Here is a 20,669-nt window from a genome sequence, read left to right as displayed (position 1 = left end):
ATTTGATTCTTGAAAAAAAAGGAAGAAAACTGCAGCATTTATTTGGTGATTTATTTAGGGGTGGCATGGTGGCACAACCCCCCCCCCCCACCACCATCGTAGGGATTCTATGATTTAACCTGAGGATCACCATAGGTGCAAGGTTGAGAATCATAGAATTTACAGTGCAGAAGGAGACCATTCGGCCCATTGAGTCTGCACCAGCTCTTGGAAAGAGCACCCTCCCCAGGCCCACACGTCCACCCTATCCCCACAACCCAGAAACCCTACCCAACGCCAAGGGCAATTTTGGACACAAAGGGCAATTTAGCATGGCCAATCCACCTAACCTGCACATCTTTGGACTGTGGGAGGAAACTGGAGCAAACCCACGCACACACGAGGAGAACGTGCAGACTCCACACAGACAGTGACCCAAGTCGGGAATCGAGCCTGGGAACCTGGAGCTGTGAAGCAATTGTGCTAACCACTATGCTACCATGCTGAAGGCAGGCCTTCATGTATAAAGTTAAGCCGGTACGGGAATTGAACTGCTGTTGGCCTCACTCTGCATCACAAATCAGCTGTTCAGTCAACTGAGCTAAACCGGCTCCTCCCATTAATTAATACACATGGAATGTGTGTATAGTAAATGCTAGTATGACACACAGAATGCTGTGGCCAGTGCAATATTGCAGCACATAATATCTATATGGGCCTAGTCAGTTCCTTGCGAAGAATGCTTCAGGCACTAAATTACTCATGGACTTCGCATGGGGACTGAAGAGGGGATCACTGTAGATTAATTGAATTTTTAGTTTAGAAATGAACTGTGGTAAAAAGCAGTAATAGTTGGCTAAATCTTAGACCACATTTGAATCAGATGACTGAGACTCACTGGGAGAATTTACCTGCCTGCCACTTCTTAATTATAATCTAGAGGCTGCTTTATTTTCGAATGTGTGATATGTCAAATGGAATAAGTTTATAAGCCAACATAACTTCCTCGCAAAGTACTTTAACATTGGTTACCTAAGCCCAGTGAACTCACCGAACATGAGATAATATTCAGATTCTCCGTGAATGGCTTCCTGATCCAAGTCAGCTGGAAAGAGTTTAATGTAACCACCGCCGCAGTCAATCTTCTGCTCATGCTTCACAGTGAACTGTATCACCAGGGTTTTATCCTCATTGCTGAATGGCTCAAATCGTGCTGACAGGGCATAAAATCTAGCATCCTGGCTGGTCTGGATACCTGGAAAGGATTGTAACATTTTATAAATTTCATAGAATAGTTAATTGGATAACTTTGTGCACCCAGTAACAAGGTGATCAGTATGCAATGGGCACCAATATAAAAGTGATATTACACAAAGAACTAGATTAAGCAGATACAATGCTGTGCAGTCAGTTTAAATTGTCTTGATGAGACCTAAACAAGTGGACAGAGAAGCTCAACTCAGATTCACATGTATCTGCTCTGTAACCGAGTCGCTCTGCCCACAACCAACCAACCAACTCCATTCACAAAAGACTTTAAAATGACTGCTCCCGATTTTCATCAGCAGAAACCCACATCAGGCGGGTTAGTGGTACACAGATAAATGTAATTGAACTTGACTCAAGTCAAATACAGGCCTGTCCTAACAGCAGCATGACTTCAGGCACAGAGAAACTAACAACTGACTTGCCACGGTTGTACGGGGTTTCTTTTTTTAAAAATATTTTATTAAGGTATTTGCAAGTTTTTATAATAATAACAATAACATAAACATGGTATAATAAACATTTCCACCCCCATCCCAATCTTCACACACCCCAATCATAAAACAACAATCCGGCCCTCTTTCTCCCCCCCCCCCCAATCCAGGCCCACGTCCAACCCCCCACCCACGGCCACGCCCCCCACGGAATACTGCATCTGCTGACATTTTAATTTTCCCCGAGAAAGTCGACGAACGGCTGCCACCTCCGGGTGAACCCGACCATTGACCCTCTTAAGGCGAACTTTATTTTTTCGAGACTGAGAAACCCAGCCATGTCACTAACCCAGGTCTCTGCACTCGGGAGCTTCGAGTCCCTCCACATTAATCAGATCCGTCTCCGGGCTACGAGGGAGGCAAAGGACAAGACGTCGGCCTCTTTCGCCCCCAGAATTCCCGGTTCTTCCGACACTTCAAAGATTGCTACCTCCGGACTCGGCACCACCCGTGTTTTGAGTACCGTGGACAATACCTCAGCGAAACCCTGCCAAAACCCTCGAAGCTTCGGGCATGTCCAAAACATGTGGACATGATTTACTGGACTTCCCGCACACCTCGCACACCTGTCCTCTATCCCAATAAACTTACTCATCCGGGCCACCGTCATGTGTGCCCGGTGGACTACCTTGAATTGTATCAGGCTAAGCCTGGCACATGATGAGGATGTATTAACCCTGCTTGGGGTATCCACCCACAAACCTGCCTCTGTCTCTCCTCTTAGCTCGTCCTCCCACTTGCCCTTCAGCTCCTCCACTGGAGTTTCCTCCGCCTCCGAAAGCTCCCGGTAAATATCTGATACCGTCCCCTCTCCCACCCAGGTAACTGGAGATTACTCTATCCTGTATCCCCCGTGGCGGCAGCGGGAAGGCCGAAACCTGCTTTCTCAAGAAGTTACGCACCTGCAAATACCTAAACTCATTCCCTGCTGGCAATTCAAATTTATCCTCCAAGGCTTTCAAGCTGGGGAAGCTCCCGTCTATAGATCCCCCATCCTACTAATTCCTGCCCTTTGCCATCTCTCGAACCCACCATCCAGCCTACACAATTGTACGGGGTTCCTGACACACACCTTGAATAGCATCTGTAGTTTTGGTCTTCATATTTAGGAAAGGATGTACTTGCATTGGAGGTGGTAGGTACAGCAAAGGTTCACTGGTACGGAATGGTAGCACAGTGGTTAAACTGTTGCTTCACAGCGCCAGGGTACCAGGTTCGATTCCCGGCTTGGGTCACTCTATGCGGTTTATGTGGTTTCCTCCCACAAGTCCCGAAAGACGTGCTATTAGGTAATTTGGACATTCTGAATTCTCCCTCTGTGTACCTGAACAGGCGCCTGTGTGTAGAGCCTGGGGGCTTTTCACAGTAACTTCATTGCAGTGTTAAATGTAAGCCTACTTGTGACAATAATAAAGATTAATTATTACTAGATTGGTTCCTGGGATGAGAGGCTGAGTAAATTTCTTTGTGAATACCAAAACAAAATATTGGAATAACTCATCAAAATAGTTATTCCGAGGGCGGCATGCAGCACAGTGGTTAGCACTGCTGCCTCACGGCGCTGAGGACTGGGGTTCGTCCTGGCCTTGGGTCACTGTCCGTGTGCAGTTTACTACATTATTTATACACTTCCAGTGGGAGTCACAGGTTAATAATCAAGAGTGGGAAGTTTAGTTAACTTCCTTCCTATCTCATTGATACTGAGACCAATACCACTCTGAGCTGATTTTTTGTTTTTTTTATAGAGTATTCAATTCTATTTTTTTCTATTAAGGGGAAATTTAGAGTGGCCAATTCACCTACCCTACACATCATTGGGTTGTGAGGGTGAGACCCATGCAGACACAGGGAGAATGTGCAAACTCCACATGGACAGTGACCCAGAGCTGGGATCGAACCCGGGTCCTCAGCGCCATGAGGCAGCAGTGTTAACCACTGTGCCACCGTAAGGTGAGGCAAGCTCAGAACTGCGCATCACGTCTGGGATCTTCTTGGTTTGGACGCCTTAAAGACACATGGAATGAACTTACTGAGTCACTGGACAACCTTCGAACACTGCTTTTTTTTAAAAATGCCGATGTTAGCTCATTAAAAAGGAGAAATTAATGCTTATTAGTTGACTTGTAGGGTGCAGAAAGTTGAGGAGAATGTTTCCAGGGATGAGGGATTTCAGGCGTGAGATTAGATTGGAGAAGCTGGGGAAATTCCCCTTTGGAGAAGAAAAGGGCAAGAGGACATTTGATAAAATTATTTTAAATCATGATGATCTGGACAGGGTAGAAGAGAAACTGCTCCCATTGGCGGAAGGATCAAGAATGAGTGGACATTTATTTATGGTGAATTGCAAAAGAAACAAAGGTGACATGAGGAAACTTTCTTTTTATAAATTTAGAGTACCAATTATTTTTATTCCAGTAAAGGGGCAATTTAACATGGCCAATCCACCTACCCTGCACATCTTTGTATCGCGGACCCAAGGAGAATTTGCAAACTCCACACGGACAGTGACCCAGGGCCGGTATTCGAACCCGGGTCCTCTGCGCTGTAGTCAGCAGTGCTAACCACTGTGCCACGTGCCGCCCAAGGAAACGCTTTTTAAATGCAACCAGTGCTGAGGAGCTGAATACATTTCCTAAAGGTGTGGTGGAAGCAGATTCAATCGTGACTTTCAAAAGGGAATTAGATAATTATCTCAAGAGAAAAAAGAATCAGGGCTACAGAGTAAAGAGTAGGGCATAATTACAATAGGGCATAGAAAATAGGAGCATGCGTAGGCCAATCAGCCCTTCAAGCCTGCTCCACCATTCAATATCATGACTGATCCTGCCTATCAACACCATACTTCCGCACTTTCCCCATACCCCTTGACACTTTTTAAAGAGTGTAGAAATCTATTTCCTTCTTAAATATATTCAGTGACTTGTCTTCCACAGCCTTCAGGGCAGCATGGTAGCACAGTGGGTAGCACTGTTGCTTCACAGCTCCAGGTTCCCAGATTCGAATCCTGGCTTGGGTCACTGTGTGTGGAGTCTGGACGTTCTCCCCGTGTCTGCGCGGGTTTCCTCCGGGTGCTCCAGTTTCCTCTCACAAATCCCAAAAGGCATGCGGTTAGGTGAATTGGACATTCTGAATTCTCCCTTTGTGTACCCGAACAGGCGCCGGAATGTGGCAACTAAGGGCTTTTCAAAGTAATTTCATTGCAGTCTTAATGTAACTCTACTTGTGACAATAAAGATTATTATTACGTGCTGGAGAATTCAGGGCAGCATGATAGCACAGTGGGTAGCGCTGTTGCTTCATAGCTCCAGGTTCCCAGGTTCGATCCCGGCTCTGGGTCACTGTCCGCGTGGAGTTTGCACATTTTCCCCGTGTTTGCGTGGGTTTCGCCCCCACAACCCAAAGATGTGCAGGTTAGGTGGATTGGCCACGCTAAATTACCCCTTAATTGGAAAAAATGAATTGGGTACTCTAAATTTAAAAAAAAACTCGGACGGCAGATTTCCTTCCCTAAAGGACATTATTGAACAATAGACAATGGTTTCATGGGCATCAATAGACTTATAATTCCAGATTTTTATAGAATTCAAACTCAGGTCCCCAGACAGAGCATTATCCGAGGCCTCAGGATTACTAGTCCAGTGACAATACCACTACGTCACCGCCTCCCCCTTGGTGGAGGGATCAATGACCAGGACATAGATTTAAGGAAAGGGACTGGAGGTTCAGAGGGAATGTGAGGAAAAACTTTTTCCCCCCCAGAGCGTAGTGGGAGTCTGGAACTCGCTGCCTGAAAGGGTGGTGAAGGCAGAGACCCTCATAACATTTAAATAATATTTAGATGCGCACTTACATTGCTGAGGCATACAAGGCCAAGTGCTGGAAAATGGGATTAGAATACATAGGTGGAGGCCTCCCCGTGCCTGCGTGGGTTTCACCTCCCACAACCGAAAGATGTGCAGGTTAGGTGGATTGGCAACGGTAAATAGCACCTCAATTGGAAAAAAAATAACTGGGTACTCTAAATACATTTTTAAAAAGAATACATAGGCGGTTGTTTTTGACCAGCACAGATGTGATGCGCCAAAAAGCCTTTTCTGTGCTGTAGACCTTTATGACACTGGCAGAAAAGTGGAACTACTGTGTAACAAGTTTTTAAACATAGAACATACAGTGCAGAAGGAGGCCATTCGGCCCATCAAGTCTGCACCGATCCACTTAAGCCCTCACTTCCACCCTATCCCCGTAACCCAATAACCCCTCCTAACCTTTTTGGTCACTAAGGGCAATTTATCATTGCCAATCCACTTAACCTGCATGTCTTTGGACTGTGGGAGGAAACCGGAGCACCCGGAGGAAACCCACACAGACACGGGGAAAACGTGCAGACTCCACACAGACAGTGACCCAGTGGGGAATCGAACCTGGGACCCTGGCGCTGTGAAGCCACAGTACTATCCACTTGTGCTACCGTGCTGCCCAATATATATTTTCGCAATCAGGAGGACGGCCTCTACTATGTATGAGAGTGGGTTCCATTTTGCAAAGCGTTCCCACCAGGCGGGGGTTTCGGTCTCGATCTCGAACAGTTTTTAAAAATAAATTTAGAGTGCCCAATTCACTTTTTCCAATTAAGGGGCAATTTAGCGTGGCCAATCCATCTCAGCACACAGCTAAATCGCTGGCTTTTAAAGCAGACCAAGGCAGGCCAGCAGCACGGTTCAATTCCCGTACCAGCCTTCCCGAACAGGCTCTGGAATGTGGCGACTAGGGGCTTTTCACAGTAACTTCATTTGAAGCCTACTTGTGACAATAAGCGATTTTCATTTCACTTCATTTCATCTACCCTGCACATCTTTGGGTTGTGGAGGCGAAACCCACGCAAACACGGGGAGAATGTGCAAACTACACACGGACAGTGACCCAGAGCCGGGATCGAACCTGGGACCTCGGTGTCGTGAGGCAGCAGGGCTAACCCACTCCGCCACCGTGCTGCCAACCGATGAAGTTTACATAGATCTGTATTTATAATGAAAATCTTATGAAAAGATGACAAAAGACATTTAACATATAATAGATATCCTCATTATAATGCTTTCCCACCAGGTTGGCATGGTGGACAGAAAAGGCTAATGTTGTAGCTTCACATGGGTACAGCCAGCAAACAGCTATTACTAGAAACAAGGTGTCATGTTTAAATTTAAACTTTAAGTTTCAAAGCTCACAAACAACAAGGACAAGATAGTTGGAGCCACCTGTTTAAAAATATGAAACTACATTTCTGGTGTTCAGCCCATTTATAGGAATTAAAAATGCAAATGTGCACTCATTACTTCCCAGTTCCTCTAAAAACTACCTGTTCTGAAGTTGCACGTGTGGCTGACTGACAAGGCCCTACTTTTGTGAAAATCATTAATCGGGACATAATAATAATCGCGTATTGTCACAAGTAGGTTTCAATGAAGTTACTATGAAAAGCCCCTAGTCGCCACATTCCGGCATCTGTTCGGGGAGGCTGGTACAGGAATTGAACCCCCGCTGCTGGCATTGTTTTGCATGACAAGACAGCTGTTTAGCCCACTGTGCTAAACCAACACCAGGCTGGTTTCAGGCAAGAATCAAAGCACTTGTCTTAATAGAGTATCACAGAACAATGTAAGAATCAAACCGGTGTGCAAAACAGGACTTAATTTTTTTTAAATTCTGAAATGATCCATATGAACCAAAACAATTACAAGAAACTTGCTGGGCCTACACACGATTCCTCATCCAATCCCTCACCCAATCCGTTTCTCAACAAGGGGATCAGCGAGATGCATACAGCACCAGGAAGTCTCATCCTTCATATTGCACGTAGCTCTGTTCTACCAAGTGATTGAAATCCCATCTCCAGAATGAAGGAAGAGAACAAACAGAGTATGCCGTCATTTATTGAATAATTGTTATTTACAAGACAGCACTGACAGAGGCCTGAGAGTCAAGAGCCAACCTGTTGTTCTCATCCATTACAGCGATGAGGAGTAGCAAAGGAAATGCTTTCCAATAATGTGTGTAAGCCAGAGGAACAGCACTTCACCTTTCAATTACAGAATTATTTTTGTTTTTAAAGAGGGGACAATTTATTGCAGCCAATCCACCTACTCTACACATCTTTGGGCTGCGGGGATGAAACCCATGCAGACACGGGGAGAATATTGCTGGAATCTATCATCAAGGAAGAAATAGCGAGGCATATGGATAGAAATTGTCTCATTGGGCAGACGCAGCATGGGTTCATAAAGGGCAGGTCGTGCCTAACTAATTTAGTGGAATTTTTTGAGGACATTACCAGTGCAGTAGATAACAGGGAGCCAATGGATGTGGTATATCTGGATTTCCAGAAAGCCTTTGACAAGGTGCCACACAAAAGGTTGCTGCATAATATAAAGATGCATGGCATTAAGGGTAAAGTAGTAGCGTGGATAGAGGATTGGTTAATTAATAGAAAGCAAAGAGTGGGGATTAATGGGTGTTTCTCTGGTTGGCAATCAGTAGCTAGTGGTGTCCCTCAGGGATCCGTGTTGGGCCCACAATTGTTCACAATTTACATAGATGATTTGGAGTTGCGGACCAAGGGCAATGTGTCCAAGTTTGCAGATGACACTAAGATGAGTGGGAAAGCGAAAAGTGCAGAGGATACTGGAAGTCTGCAGAGGGATTTGGATAGGCTAAGTGAATGGTATAGGGTCTGGCAGATGGAATACAATGTTGACAAATGTGAGGTTATCCATTTTGGTAGGAATAACAGCAAACGGGATTATTATTTATGTGATAAAATATTAACGCATGCTGCTGTGCAGAGATACCTGGGTGTGCTAGTGCATGAGTCACAGAAAGTTGGTTTACAGGTGCAACAGGTGATTAAGAAGGCAAATGGAATTTTGTCCTTCATTGCTAGAGGGATGGAGTTTAAGACTAGGGAGGTTATGCTGCAATTGTATAAGGTGTTAGTGAGGCCACACCTGGAGTAGTGTGTTCGGTTTTGGTCTCCTTACTTGAAAAAGGACATACTGGCGGAGGGTATGCAGAGGAGATTCACTAGGTTAATCCCAGAGCTGAAGGGGTTGGATTATGAGGAGAGGTTGAGTAGACTGGGACTGTACTCGCTGGAATTTAGAAGGATGAGGGGGGATCTTATAGAAACATATAAAATTATGAAGGGAATAGATAGGATAGATGCGGGCAGGTTGTTTCCACTGGCATAGCCTCAAAATAAGGGGAAGTAGATTTAGGACTGAGTTTAGGAGGAACTTCTTCACCCAAAGGGTTGTGAATCTATGGAATTCCTTGCCCAGTGAAGCAGTTGAGGCTCCTTCATTAAATGTTTTTAAGGTAAAGATAGATAGTTTTTTGAAGAATAAAGGGATTAAGGGTTATGGTGTTCGGGCCGGAAGGTGGAGCTGAGTCCTCAAAAGATCAGCCATGATCTCATTGAATGGTGGAGCAGGCTCAAGGGGCCAGATGGCCTACTCCTGTTCTTCGGTTCTTATGTGCAAACTCCACACGGACAGTGACCCAGGATTGGAACCCGGGTCCTTGACGCTGTGAGGTGGCAGTGCTAACCACTGTGCCATCGTGCCGCCCCTCAATTGCAGAATTCTGGACTGAACACCATTCAATGCTTTCAGATCATAACATCTGCCCTAAAGCTCCAACACTGACATAGTTATAGAAGCTGAGAAGTTCACACGCACACAAGTCAACCAGCGCTTCTATTCCTGGTTGTTATTAAGTGACATTGGCACGTGCTGGAACAGACTTGGCTGCAATGTCACAGCCCTAAGTATGAAATAGATTATGGATTACCTCTCACTCAGGTCAAATAAAGAATATTGGGGCGGCATTGTAGCACAGTGGTTAGCACGGTCGATTCACAGCTCCAGGCTCCCAGGTTCGATTCCCGGCTTGAATCACTGTCTGTGCGGAGTCTGCACCTTCCCCTGTGTCTGCGTGGGTTTCCTCCGGGTGCTCCGGTTTCCTCCCACAGTCCAAAGATGTGCAGGCTACAGCGGCGTGCAGAGGGGGGGGCCGACGGGGCGCTGGCCCCGGGCAGCGACTGGATGGGGGCAGCACCGCGGTCGGCCCGAGCGCGCCTGCGCACCACGGTCGGCCCGAGCGCGCCTGCGCACCGCGGTCGGCCCGAGCGCGCCTGCGCACCGCGGTCGCCGCGGTCGGCCCGAGCGCGCCTGCGCACCGCGGTCGGCCCGAGCGCGCCTGCGCACCGCGGTCGGCCCTAGCGCGCCTGCGCACCGCGGTCGGCCCTAGCGCGCCTGCGCACCGCGGTCGGCCCGAGCGCGCCTGCGCACTGCAGAGGCTGGAGAGGGAGCAGAAAGGGCGCGAATTTTCCAGAATGGACGGCATTGCCACCATGGGTGAGTTTTATTTATTCATTTATTTATTTTATTTATTTGATCTATTTTAAAACTCTTCTCTGCACCCTCTCTGTAGCTGTCAACTTTTAAACTGTCGTGCCCAGAATTTGACATTTGGGCCAGGGGCACCCATTTGGGACAGAACAGTATTTTATAAAAATTCATCATGGCCTCTTAACTTTTGCCCTCTTACCCTTTATACTTAAAGCCCAGGGTCAGCAGGGTGCAGGGGAGATTCTCAGAGACTTGACTGCAAGCTGCTGGAGCTCGGATCTTGAACAGAGCTTTTATATCTGGATTTGGGGACCCTTTATGCACTGGCATAGTGCACAAACAGGCCCCACATGACCAGGGTTTTGTGAAGAAGAAGGGATCTGGAAATGTGTTGACTGTGAAAATTATATTTGTGGAAATTGGGTGAAGTAGTTTGATGAGACTTGGTGCTAAAGCTTTAGAGAAATGAAGATGGAATTTGATTTGAAGAAGTTCAACGTTTTGAAGGATATTGTGGCTGAAATGAAAGCGATACGTGCTGAATGAGCTGACCGAAATGTGTGAGATATGTCTTTGTATCTGCTATGTGTAATTTATCGGTCATATTATTGCAATTTTCCTGTTAATTCATGTTTAATTTACGTTGATTTTGGTGTGATTGCTAATATAAAAGTGAAGTCTTGTATATTGGTCTTAGTTGGGTTGTTTGTAGTTGTTTCCACAAGGGTCATAACAGTATTTCCATGACGTTCTGCTCATATCCTTCTCCATGGGGGTTGCAGAGGAGGGAGGCGCAACTTTTGAGACATAACATCTCACCCATTGATTTAGATTTAGAACAGTACAGCACAGAGCAGGCCCTTCGGCCCTCGATGTTGTGCCGAGCAATGATCACCCTACTCAAACTCACGTATCCACCCTATACCCGTAACCCAACAACTCCCCCTCAACCTTACTTTTTAGGACACTACGGGCAATTTAGTATGGCCAATCCACCTAACCCGCACATCTTTGGACTGTGGGAGGAAACCGGAGCACCCGGAGGAAACCCACACACACACGAGGAGGACGTGCAGACTCCGCACAGACAGTGACCCAGCTGGGAACCAAACCTGGGACCCTGGAGCTGTGAAGCATTGATGCTAACCACTATGCTACCGTGTTGCAAAGCAAAATGACTGAAGAAGAGAACAATATCCCTAGAATTCCAGCGCTAAGGGGAAATTGACTAACTTACAGCGCAATTTAACCTCAGGCAGCCGTCCTATACCTTAGAGATGGCAAAGATAAAGAGGTCAGTGAATAGCTCTAGAACGGGTGCAACTACGTTTTTTATAGGTTTTTTGGTGATATTTAATGAAATATTTACGTGGGATGTAGTAAGAGTGAAGCCTGGATGATCAGAGGACTGCTATGGCATTTAATCTCGGAATTGGAGACATTTATTCCTTAACATGCTAATATTTGAATACAGATACCACTAATTTGCAAGTCTATGATATAAATTGCACAAAATTATCAGTGGAGATGAACAAGAAAGAGAGAAATTAAAAAAGGAATGTTCAGACTTTGCAAATTATTATGACAATGATGTGGTTGCAATTCAGTTATATGACGAAATTATTGATTTTGTGATGCTCCTTCGAGCTGGAGGGACTAGAGTTCCCCCTGATCCTAAAGATGCTCTGGAGTCTTTACTGCAGTATGGGAGGGATGTCTTTCCGACGCTGTGTGTTTCATACAGATTACTGCTTACAATTGCATTTTCAGTCGCAAGCTGTGAAAGGTCATTTTCAAAACTGAAATTAATAAAAACATATCTGAGGTCTTCTATGTCACAGGAGCGACTGACCAACCTGGCTTTAATAAGCATTGAAAAAGAATTTCTCACAGCTGATGTAAAAAGTGAAGTAGTTCAGGTGTTTTGTGACAGGAGGTATCATTTGGGGAAAAGAACTTAATAAATTTGATTGATTAATATTAAAATCGAATAAATCAGGGTAGCATGGTGGTTAGCATAAATGCTTCACAGCTCCAGGGTCCCAGGTTCGATTCCCGGCTGGGTCACTGTCTGTGCGGAGTCTGCACATCCTCCCTGTGTGCGTGGGTTTCCTCCGGGTGCTCCGGTTTCCTCCCACAGTCCAAAGATGTGCGGGTTAGGTGGATTGGCCATGCTAAATTGCCCGTAGTGTCCTAATAAAAGTAAGGTTAAGGGGGGGGGGTTGTTGGGTTACGGGTATAGGGTGGATACGTGGGTTTGAGTAGGGTGATCATGGCTCAGCACAACATTGAGGGCCGAAGGGCCTGTTCTGTGCTGTACTGTTCTATGTTTAAAGCGTTTATTTCATGTTTCATCTGTGTTTATATATTCAAAATGTTTTCCTTTCTCATAATATTTCTCAGTATATTAGGCCTTATACTTGAGTCTTTGGGGGCATATAATCAAGATTTGCCCCGGGCATCACCAGACCTCTGCACGCCGCTGGCAGGCTAGCTGGATTGGCCATGCTAAATTTCCCTTAGTGTCCAAAACCAAGGTTAGGTGGGGTTACTGGGTTACAGGGATAGGGTGGCGACATGGGCTTAAGTAGGGTGCTCTTTCCGAGAGCCTATGCAGACTGGATAGGCCGATTGGCCTCCTTCTGCAATGTAAATTCTATGATTCTATGATCAAAGGACAGTAGGACTCTGCCGAAACTGTATCTCAGAGACAGGCTGCTTCACATCCTTTAAAAAGTACCTGGATGAGCACTTAGTACGTCATAACATTCAAGGCTATAGGCCAAGAGCTGGCAAATAGGATTAGGTAGGCAGGTCAGATGCTTTTCATGCTTCGGTGCAAACTCAATGGGCCGAAGGGGCCCCTTCTCTGCTGCATTTTTCTGGATTCTGAATGCCAGTAACTTTAGAAAAGACCAGATAATAGAAGGGACAGAAATAAAATCCCCAACAAGAAACAAAATAGAGAAGGATTTACCGAGCAACCGGCCACGTGCTTTTTAGCGGTGGAGACAGCCGGCCAGCAGGATTTACAGGGCCCGCGTTGTCAATGGGATTTCCAGTTAACTGCACCCCTCGTCGCTGGAAAGCCCGTGCTCCGCCGTGGGACCGGAACATCCTGCCAGCATAAATAGCTGGTAAATCTCACCCAATAACATTAATTTATGTTAGTCGTTGAATTAATAAGGGAAGCTAGGGGTTCTCTTTAAAGGGCCATTGCCCGGGTTCAGATCCCGGCCCTGATTCGCTGTCCGTGTGGAGTTTGAACATTCTCCCCGTGTCTGCGTGGGTTTCACCCCCGCAACCCAAAGATGTGCAGGTTAGGTGGTTTGACCTCACTAAATTGGCCCTTAATTGGAAAAAAATAATAATTGAGTACTCTAAATTTATATATATTTTTTAAAAGGGGCATTGCCAGGATACAAATTACATACATACAAGTTACGGTATCATTACTGAGGATCTAGGAGTTCCATATAAAATAAAATTAAGGATACTGTTCCCAAATCAAATCAGTCCAGAGATTAGCAAGGAAGTTCAACAGATCTACAGAAAACATTTAACATCTTCAAACATTGTACGCAGGTCAACCTACCTTTGTCTTTCTCCGCATCCCCATAAAACTTTCCAGCTGATAGCTTGAATTTGCCATAGTCCGATTTTTGTTTGGATTCAATCCATCGGCTATTCCAGGCATCTGAAATCAGAATGGTGGGGGGGGGGGGGGGGGGGGGGGGGGGGGGGGGGGGAGGTGGAGGAGAAAACCATTAGTGACATACTTATCAATAACTTACTTTTCTGTGCTTGTCTTAATGATTCCACCAATTCAAATCAACCTTACATTCAAAATCAGCTAACCAGTAAGTTCAGATAAAGGGAGGATTGGTGAAAGGTCCCACTGATATAGTGCCGTCCACGGCCCTAGGACATAGCAAACTTGACAGCCAATAAAGTATTTCTAAAGTGTTGTCACTTTTGAAACACAGAACATTTCTGCAAAGAATCCCTACAGTGCAGGAGGCCATTCGGCCCATTGAGTCTGTACCGCCTCCCAGAAGGAGCATCCCATCCTGGCCCCTGCCCTATCCCTGCAACCCCACCCAAAAGTTTGGACACTAAAAGGGACAATTTATCATGACCAATCCACCTAATCTGCACATCTTTGGACTGTGGGAGGAAACCAGAGCATCCGGAGGAAACCCATGCAGACACGGGGAGAACGTGCAAACTCCACATAAGACAGTGATCCAAGTTGGAATTGAACCCAAGTTCCTGGGGCTGTGAGGCAGCAATGCTAAGCACTGTGCCACTCTACATCTTGAATAACAAGATCTAGGGCAGCACGGTAGTACTGCTGCCTCATGGCACCGAGGACCCGGGTTCAATACCTGCTCCAGGTCACTGTCCATGTGGAGTTTGCACATTCGCTCAGTGTCTGCATGGGTCTAACCCCACAACCCAAAAAGATATGAAGGGTAGATGAATTGGCCATGCTAAATTTCCCATTAATTGGAGAAAAAAAATGGGTACTCGAAAAAAAACAATTAAATACATTCTGCTGCTGATCATGGCTCATAGCTCCTCATGGATGCCCAGTTTCAAGTTGCTAGATCTGTTCTAAATCTATCCTATTTAGCAAGATGGCAGTGCCACACAACAATACTGAATGTGAAGATGAGAAGTTGAGGATGAGCTCAAGTGGGTTCTTCCAGGGGTGGCAGGGTGGCCCAGTGGTTAGCACTGCTGCCTCATGATGCTGAGGACTCGGGTTCGTCCCGGCCCCGGGACACTGTCCGTGTGGAGTTTGCACAGTCTCCTCTTGTCCGCTTGGGTCATACCCTCATAACTCAAAGATGTGCAGGTAGGTGGATTTGGTGATGCTAAATTGCCCTTTAATTGAAAAAAAAGAAATTTTAAATTACAAAAAAAAAAGGAAAAAAGTAGGTTGGTTCCCTCAGCATCTACTTCAGACCCAGTGTAGCAACTTTGTTCTTTAGGATTCTATCAGCTCAGTCAGAAGCAGAGCCACTCTTGGTGATGGGCACTGAAATCCAGACAGAGTACATTCCGTGCCTTACCACCCTGAGTGCTTCTTCCAAATGATATTCAACATGAAGGGACAACTAATTCATCAGCTGGGTGAGTAAATTGGGCCCATAGGAGTTTAAAAGAATGGAGTGAGTGGTGGTCAAATTGAAACATTTAAGATTATGTAGGGGTTTGACAGAGTGGACACAGAGGTTGTTTCCCCTGGCTGGGGAACCTGGAGCCACAAATTTTGAGATAAGCTGCTACACTAGCTTAAACTCTGGTATCTAATTTTGTCCATTTATGGCAAAAGGTCATCAACCTGAATTGTTAACTCCTTTTCTGCCCACCTAAACATTTCCAGTATTTTCTGTTTTTATTCATACCAAGTATATTACTGAGGTTCTTAGTGGTGAACACTGCTGCCTCACAGCGCTGGGGACCTGGGTTCAATTCCAACCTCCGGTGATTGTCTATGTGGTGTTTGCACTTTCTCCCCGCGTCTGTGTCGGTTTCCTCTGGGTGGTCTAGTTACCCCCCACAGTCCAAAGATGTGTAGGTGAAGTGGATTGGCCATGCTGAAATTGACCCGTAGCACCCAAAGATGTGTAGGTTAGGTGAGGTTACGGGGATAAAGCAGGGAATGGGTGTAGGTAGAATGCTCTTTCAGAGTGTCAATGCAGACTCGATGGGCTGAACGGCCTCTTTCTGCACTGTCGGGATTCTATAACTACTTCAGCTCTAGCAAGACTTTCAATTTATCCAATGTTCAATACAGGGTTCCTTCCACCATTTCTCACTGGGGCTTCAAATACAGAATAGTCACAAATTTGGAAAACTGCTGAATGGTTTTATGACCCTCCACATCCATTAAGGCACACAACTCAACTAGGTTTGAGAAGTTGTACGGCAAGCCAACAAGTAGAGCTGAAAGTGCATAGATGAGTGCTTTTTGCCAGTGAACTATTTATCTTAAAATAGAAAGCACCCATGATACTCCCGACAATGCACTGTTAACATCAGCTACGCTGTCCTGGGAATGCTGCCAAGCACTCATTGTTTCAAAATATTTTAATCATCCCCCTTCACAGTCACGTTGCCGTGCTCGCCTCCCAAACCCGGAACTGACTAGAAGCAAACTGTCTCAGCCAAGGTACGGCAATTTTAGTTTACTTTTAAATCCGGCACCTGTTGTTGGCCGACCACAGGTGGTGTGGCAATGCAGGATCAAAGTTATACATCAGCCAGGTTTCCCACGCTGGACTGGCTTGTTAGGTGAATTGGACATTCTGACTTCTCCCTCTGTGTATCCGAACAGGCGCCGTAGTGCAGCGACTATGGGACTTTCACAGGAACTTCATTGCAGTGCTAATGTGAGCCTACCTGTGACACTAATAAAGATTGTTGTATAATCTGTACAGTATCTGACCGGAGTGTGTTTGTTAACACACTATTGAGGAAGCTAAACTGACCATCCTAATTTGTATACACATCTTCTCAACCAGTCATCAACACAGTTTAAGAATAACACATTTGCTGGCATTGACAGTCCAGTGTGTGTCAAGGTAATCCGGAAGAACATCAAGCTGGAGGCCCAACACCAAGTGATGGGACAAGGAGTGATTGCCTCACTGCTGCACTCTCTCATATATGGATGAGGGATGGTACAATTGGAATGACCAGAAGTTTGGGAATTCTTCACAAGGTGAACATTTAGATTTTGGAGTTGCACTCGCAGAGATCTAGAACTTCATGTTCTCACTGATCTCCTGGCCAGACCCAAAATATGAGAAAGCTCTGAAAATACCCCCGTAAAATATGTTGGCATGTTCATAGCCTGCTTCGGCTTTTTTGTTGTTTCAAATCAAACAACAATTAAATTATAGTCTTTAATTTACTCCTTCCTATCTCTGAAGGATGGATAGATCTGACCAAGATTATTTTACTGTAGTGAAAAAGACCAGTTCCTGTTGATCTGTTATATCTGGTGAGTATTAATTCCAGCTGTGATTACTTCTTTGCCACAGCGTCTGTTTCTAAGGGCATATTATTTATTTAAATTTGGAGGGAAATTGAAATAATGGAATTCAAAACGACACCCACATCCCATAAACAAAAATCCTCAAATTCCTCATGTTTAAACATTAAGTCAGTTCACAAACTACCTTGACTTTGGAAATTTCCTTATAATGGGACCTGTGGGAGCCCATTAGAAGTGGATCCGAGTCTGTATTGCTGTGTACTGTGTTATTGTACTTTTGCTGAAGTAGCAACACTTCAGAAGAAGTTAAATGGAAATTTGGTAAATTAGGACATTCTGTATCTATCCTGTGTATGCAGGATATATAGATTCAAAGTCAGCAAGTTCAGATGAAACAAGCATGTCACTAAATGGAACAGCAGGCAGCACGGTGGTGCAATGGTTAGCATTGCTGCCTCACGGCGCTGAGGACCCGGGTTCGATCCCGGCTCACTGTCCGCGTGGAGTTTGCACATTCTCCCAATGTCTGCATGGGTCTCACCCCACAGCCCAAAACGATTTAGCCATGCTAAATTGCCCTTTAATTGGAAAACAAAAGAATTGGATACTCTAAATTTATTTTAAAAAATAAAAAAAAAATGGAACAGCAACAGAAATGAAATAAAGAGAAAAAATCTCTGCCTTTCTAGCAAGGAAAGTGGTTCAGTGGAACAAGAGAACATGCAGAAAGATGTTGAACAGTAATTAGAACATGCAGAAAGATGTTGAACAGTAGTTAGAACATACAGAAAGATGTTGAACAGTAATTAGAACATACAGAAAGATGTTGAACAGTAATTAGAAGTTAAAGGAAACACTTCTAAAAAAGCATAGGTAGAGACAAAGCAAACAGCAAATAAAAACTTCCAAACTACTGAAAGCTAGCAGTGAGGAGGTGAAATATAGGGCGAATAGGAGTTTGTAAATATTCTGCCCCAAAGTAGTCACAACTGAAGATATGAGCAACATCTCCCAAGAAGGAAACCAAGGTTAAAATGAGATTTGAAACCAAAGCTTCTGGAGAGCCTGTGACTTAGTTGAAACTGACTTATATAAAAAGGGCACACAGCCATCAGAACTCAGATGATGATCCCAGTGGTGTAGCACAGGCAGGCGAAAGAACATAGAGGCTAGATCCAGAAGCTGAGAATGGGCAAATTTTTTATTGCTGCAGCTGTTTCCAATACTTGAAGATTACATTGGTGGATCTATACCATCCAGACCACTGTGAGCAGAATGGAGGTGGTTCTGGAGACATGTGCCGTTTTTGTTGAGGACTGTTGAGCACGCAACCCGGGTCAGTTGAGCGCTGCTGTTGGCTGGGAATCAGTCTAAATCCTAGAAGAGGAACTGAAATTCTTTGTGAGGAAGACAGAGTTTTGAAGGACTTTGTGACTGACATTGATAATAATAATAATCTTTGTCACAAGTAGGCTTACATTAACACTGCAATTAAGTTACTGTGAAAAAGGGCAGCATGGTGGCCTAGTGGTTAGCACAACTGCCTCACGGCGCTGAGGTTCCAGGTTCGATCCCGGCTCTGGGTCACTGTCCGTGTGGAGTTTGCACATTCTCCCCGTGTCTGCGTGGGTTTCTCCCCCACAACCCAAAAATGTGCAGAGTAGGTGGATTGGCCACGCTAAATTGCCCCTTAATTGGAAAAAATAATTGGGTAATTTAAATTTTTTTTTAAAAAGTTACTGTGAAAAGCCCCTAGTCGTCAAATTCCGGCACCTTTTCGGGTACAGTAAGGGAGAATTCAGAATGTTCAAATTACCTAACAGCACTTCTTTCGGGACTTGTGGGAGGAAACCGGAGTACCCGGAGGAAACCCATGCAGACAGGGGGAGAACATGCAGACTCCACACAGACAGTGGCCCAAGCCGGAATTGAACCCGAGATCCTGGAGCTGTGAAGCAACAGTGCTAACCACTGTGCTACCATGCCGCCATGACATGCAAGCTGAGTGGACTGCCAACCAATTCTGAGATCTGTCTTAGTTGTATCTGCCATTTAAGTTGAAGTTTATAATCAATTATAAATTTGCTTGTTAATTCATGTTTAACTTATGCTGATCCCGAGTTTTAGAGTATAGGTAGTTACCAATAGTTGTGGAACATAACATTTGCTTTGTTTGACTCAAATATAGTTAAAATATTTTGGTTTAAACCATGGAATCGCATAGCTTCATAATTTCAGTAAATAACTTTTGTTTTGGATTTATTCATCTTTACAAAAAAGCTACTGGTCTTGGCTGAGATCATAACAAAGCACAGATTTAAAGATAGGATGGAGAAGTAGAGCTAAATGTTGTCAGCAAATGGAATCTGACCCCATGATTTCTGATGCCTTTGAATAGCACGTAGATTAGGAAAGGGAGAAGGGTCAAGGCTGGGAGATTCCAGATTTAATGCTGCAGAGGCAGAAAGAGAAGCCATTGCTGCAGATGTGAGCATACCTTGGCTCTGCCCATCCCCTCAAACTCTACAAACCTCCCGGGTAGCTCGTTCTCACCTCTTGCACATCTCCAAAATAATCACTCAATATTAGTTGCCATATCTAACATTTTCCTTCACATCAAAATCTTTGACCAAGTTTTTGCGTACTGATCCTAATATTACTTATGAGGTTTTGTGTCAAACTTTGTCAATAGCACTCCTGTGAAGCACCCTGGGTAATTTTACAATGTTAAAGAAATACAGTAATTCATTTAATAACCCCTTTCATCACCTTAGGAAGTGCCAAGGCATTTTTACAGCCAAAGTATTTTTGAAGTGTAGTTACTGTTGTAGAATACACTATATAAATGTAAGTTACTGGGAAGAGAAATGAGCCGTAGGTGAGTGAATCAAGAATGAGCAAGTAGCTCTCCTCTTAGAAAGTTACCATGCAAACTTTGTGAATGTAATAGCCAGTGTGATTTGTTGTTTATCGCAATGTCTGTGGGACCTTGCTGTGTACAAATCACAAGAGTGGCAACAATTCAAAAGCACCTTGGAACACCCTGAGGTTGCGATAGGTTGTATAAAAGCAAGTCTTTTCCTTTTGGCCTATAGTTTGAGGGGAAAATGCAAAGTCAGCTGTTAGCAATAACAAAAGAATTAAACTGAAACGCCAAAGATCAAATTATATCACAGTACTTCTCCTGGAGCTCCTCCCCAAGATTCACAGCACAGTGTGGCCCTTCCCCTCGGCTGTCAGTAGGATAACAGCCATACTTTGTCAAACCCAAAAGGGTAAAGAGGGTTGTGATCAGGAAAATTCTTGGGGGGGGGGGGGGGGGGGGGACCTCGACATCTCCCCCCCTTCTTGAAACACAGTTAAGTGAAAAGGTTAAACAGTCCAGAAAAATCACACCAGTGCACAATGAATTAAGGAAAACATCCAATTTAGAAAAGAGGGCGCAACAAGACAAGGTCCCGGTCCTCAGAAATAACAAAGTGACCCATGGCGAGCTGAGAGTTAATGGCAAGAGGCGGC

The 20,669-nt window shown here is 44.9% G+C and overlaps 1 protein-coding gene across 1 annotated transcript in view; it reads right to left on the bottom strand.

The window, feature by feature from the left end:
• calr3a (calreticulin 3a) overlaps positions 1-20,669 on the bottom strand; it is a 43,476-nt gene that overhangs the window by 22,469 nt on the left and 338 nt on the right. The window contains exons 2-3 of the mRNA XM_038777005.1: positions 13,737-13,838; positions 1,031-1,234 (exon numbers count right to left, since the gene is read on the bottom strand). Of these exons, the coding sequence (XP_038632933.1) occupies positions 1,031-1,234; positions 13,737-13,838 (306 nt within the window). The remainder of the gene's footprint in view (positions 1-1,030; positions 1,235-13,736; positions 13,839-20,669) is intronic.

The sequence above is a fragment of the Scyliorhinus canicula genome, chromosome 18, assembly GCF_902713615.1.
Source record: "Scyliorhinus canicula chromosome 18, sScyCan1.1, whole genome shotgun sequence".
Lineage (NCBI taxonomy): Eukaryota > Metazoa > Chordata > Chondrichthyes > Carcharhiniformes > Scyliorhinidae > Scyliorhinus > Scyliorhinus canicula.
Note: the sequence above shows the minus strand (reverse complement) of the source record. Positions and strands in the feature narration are given on the sequence as shown.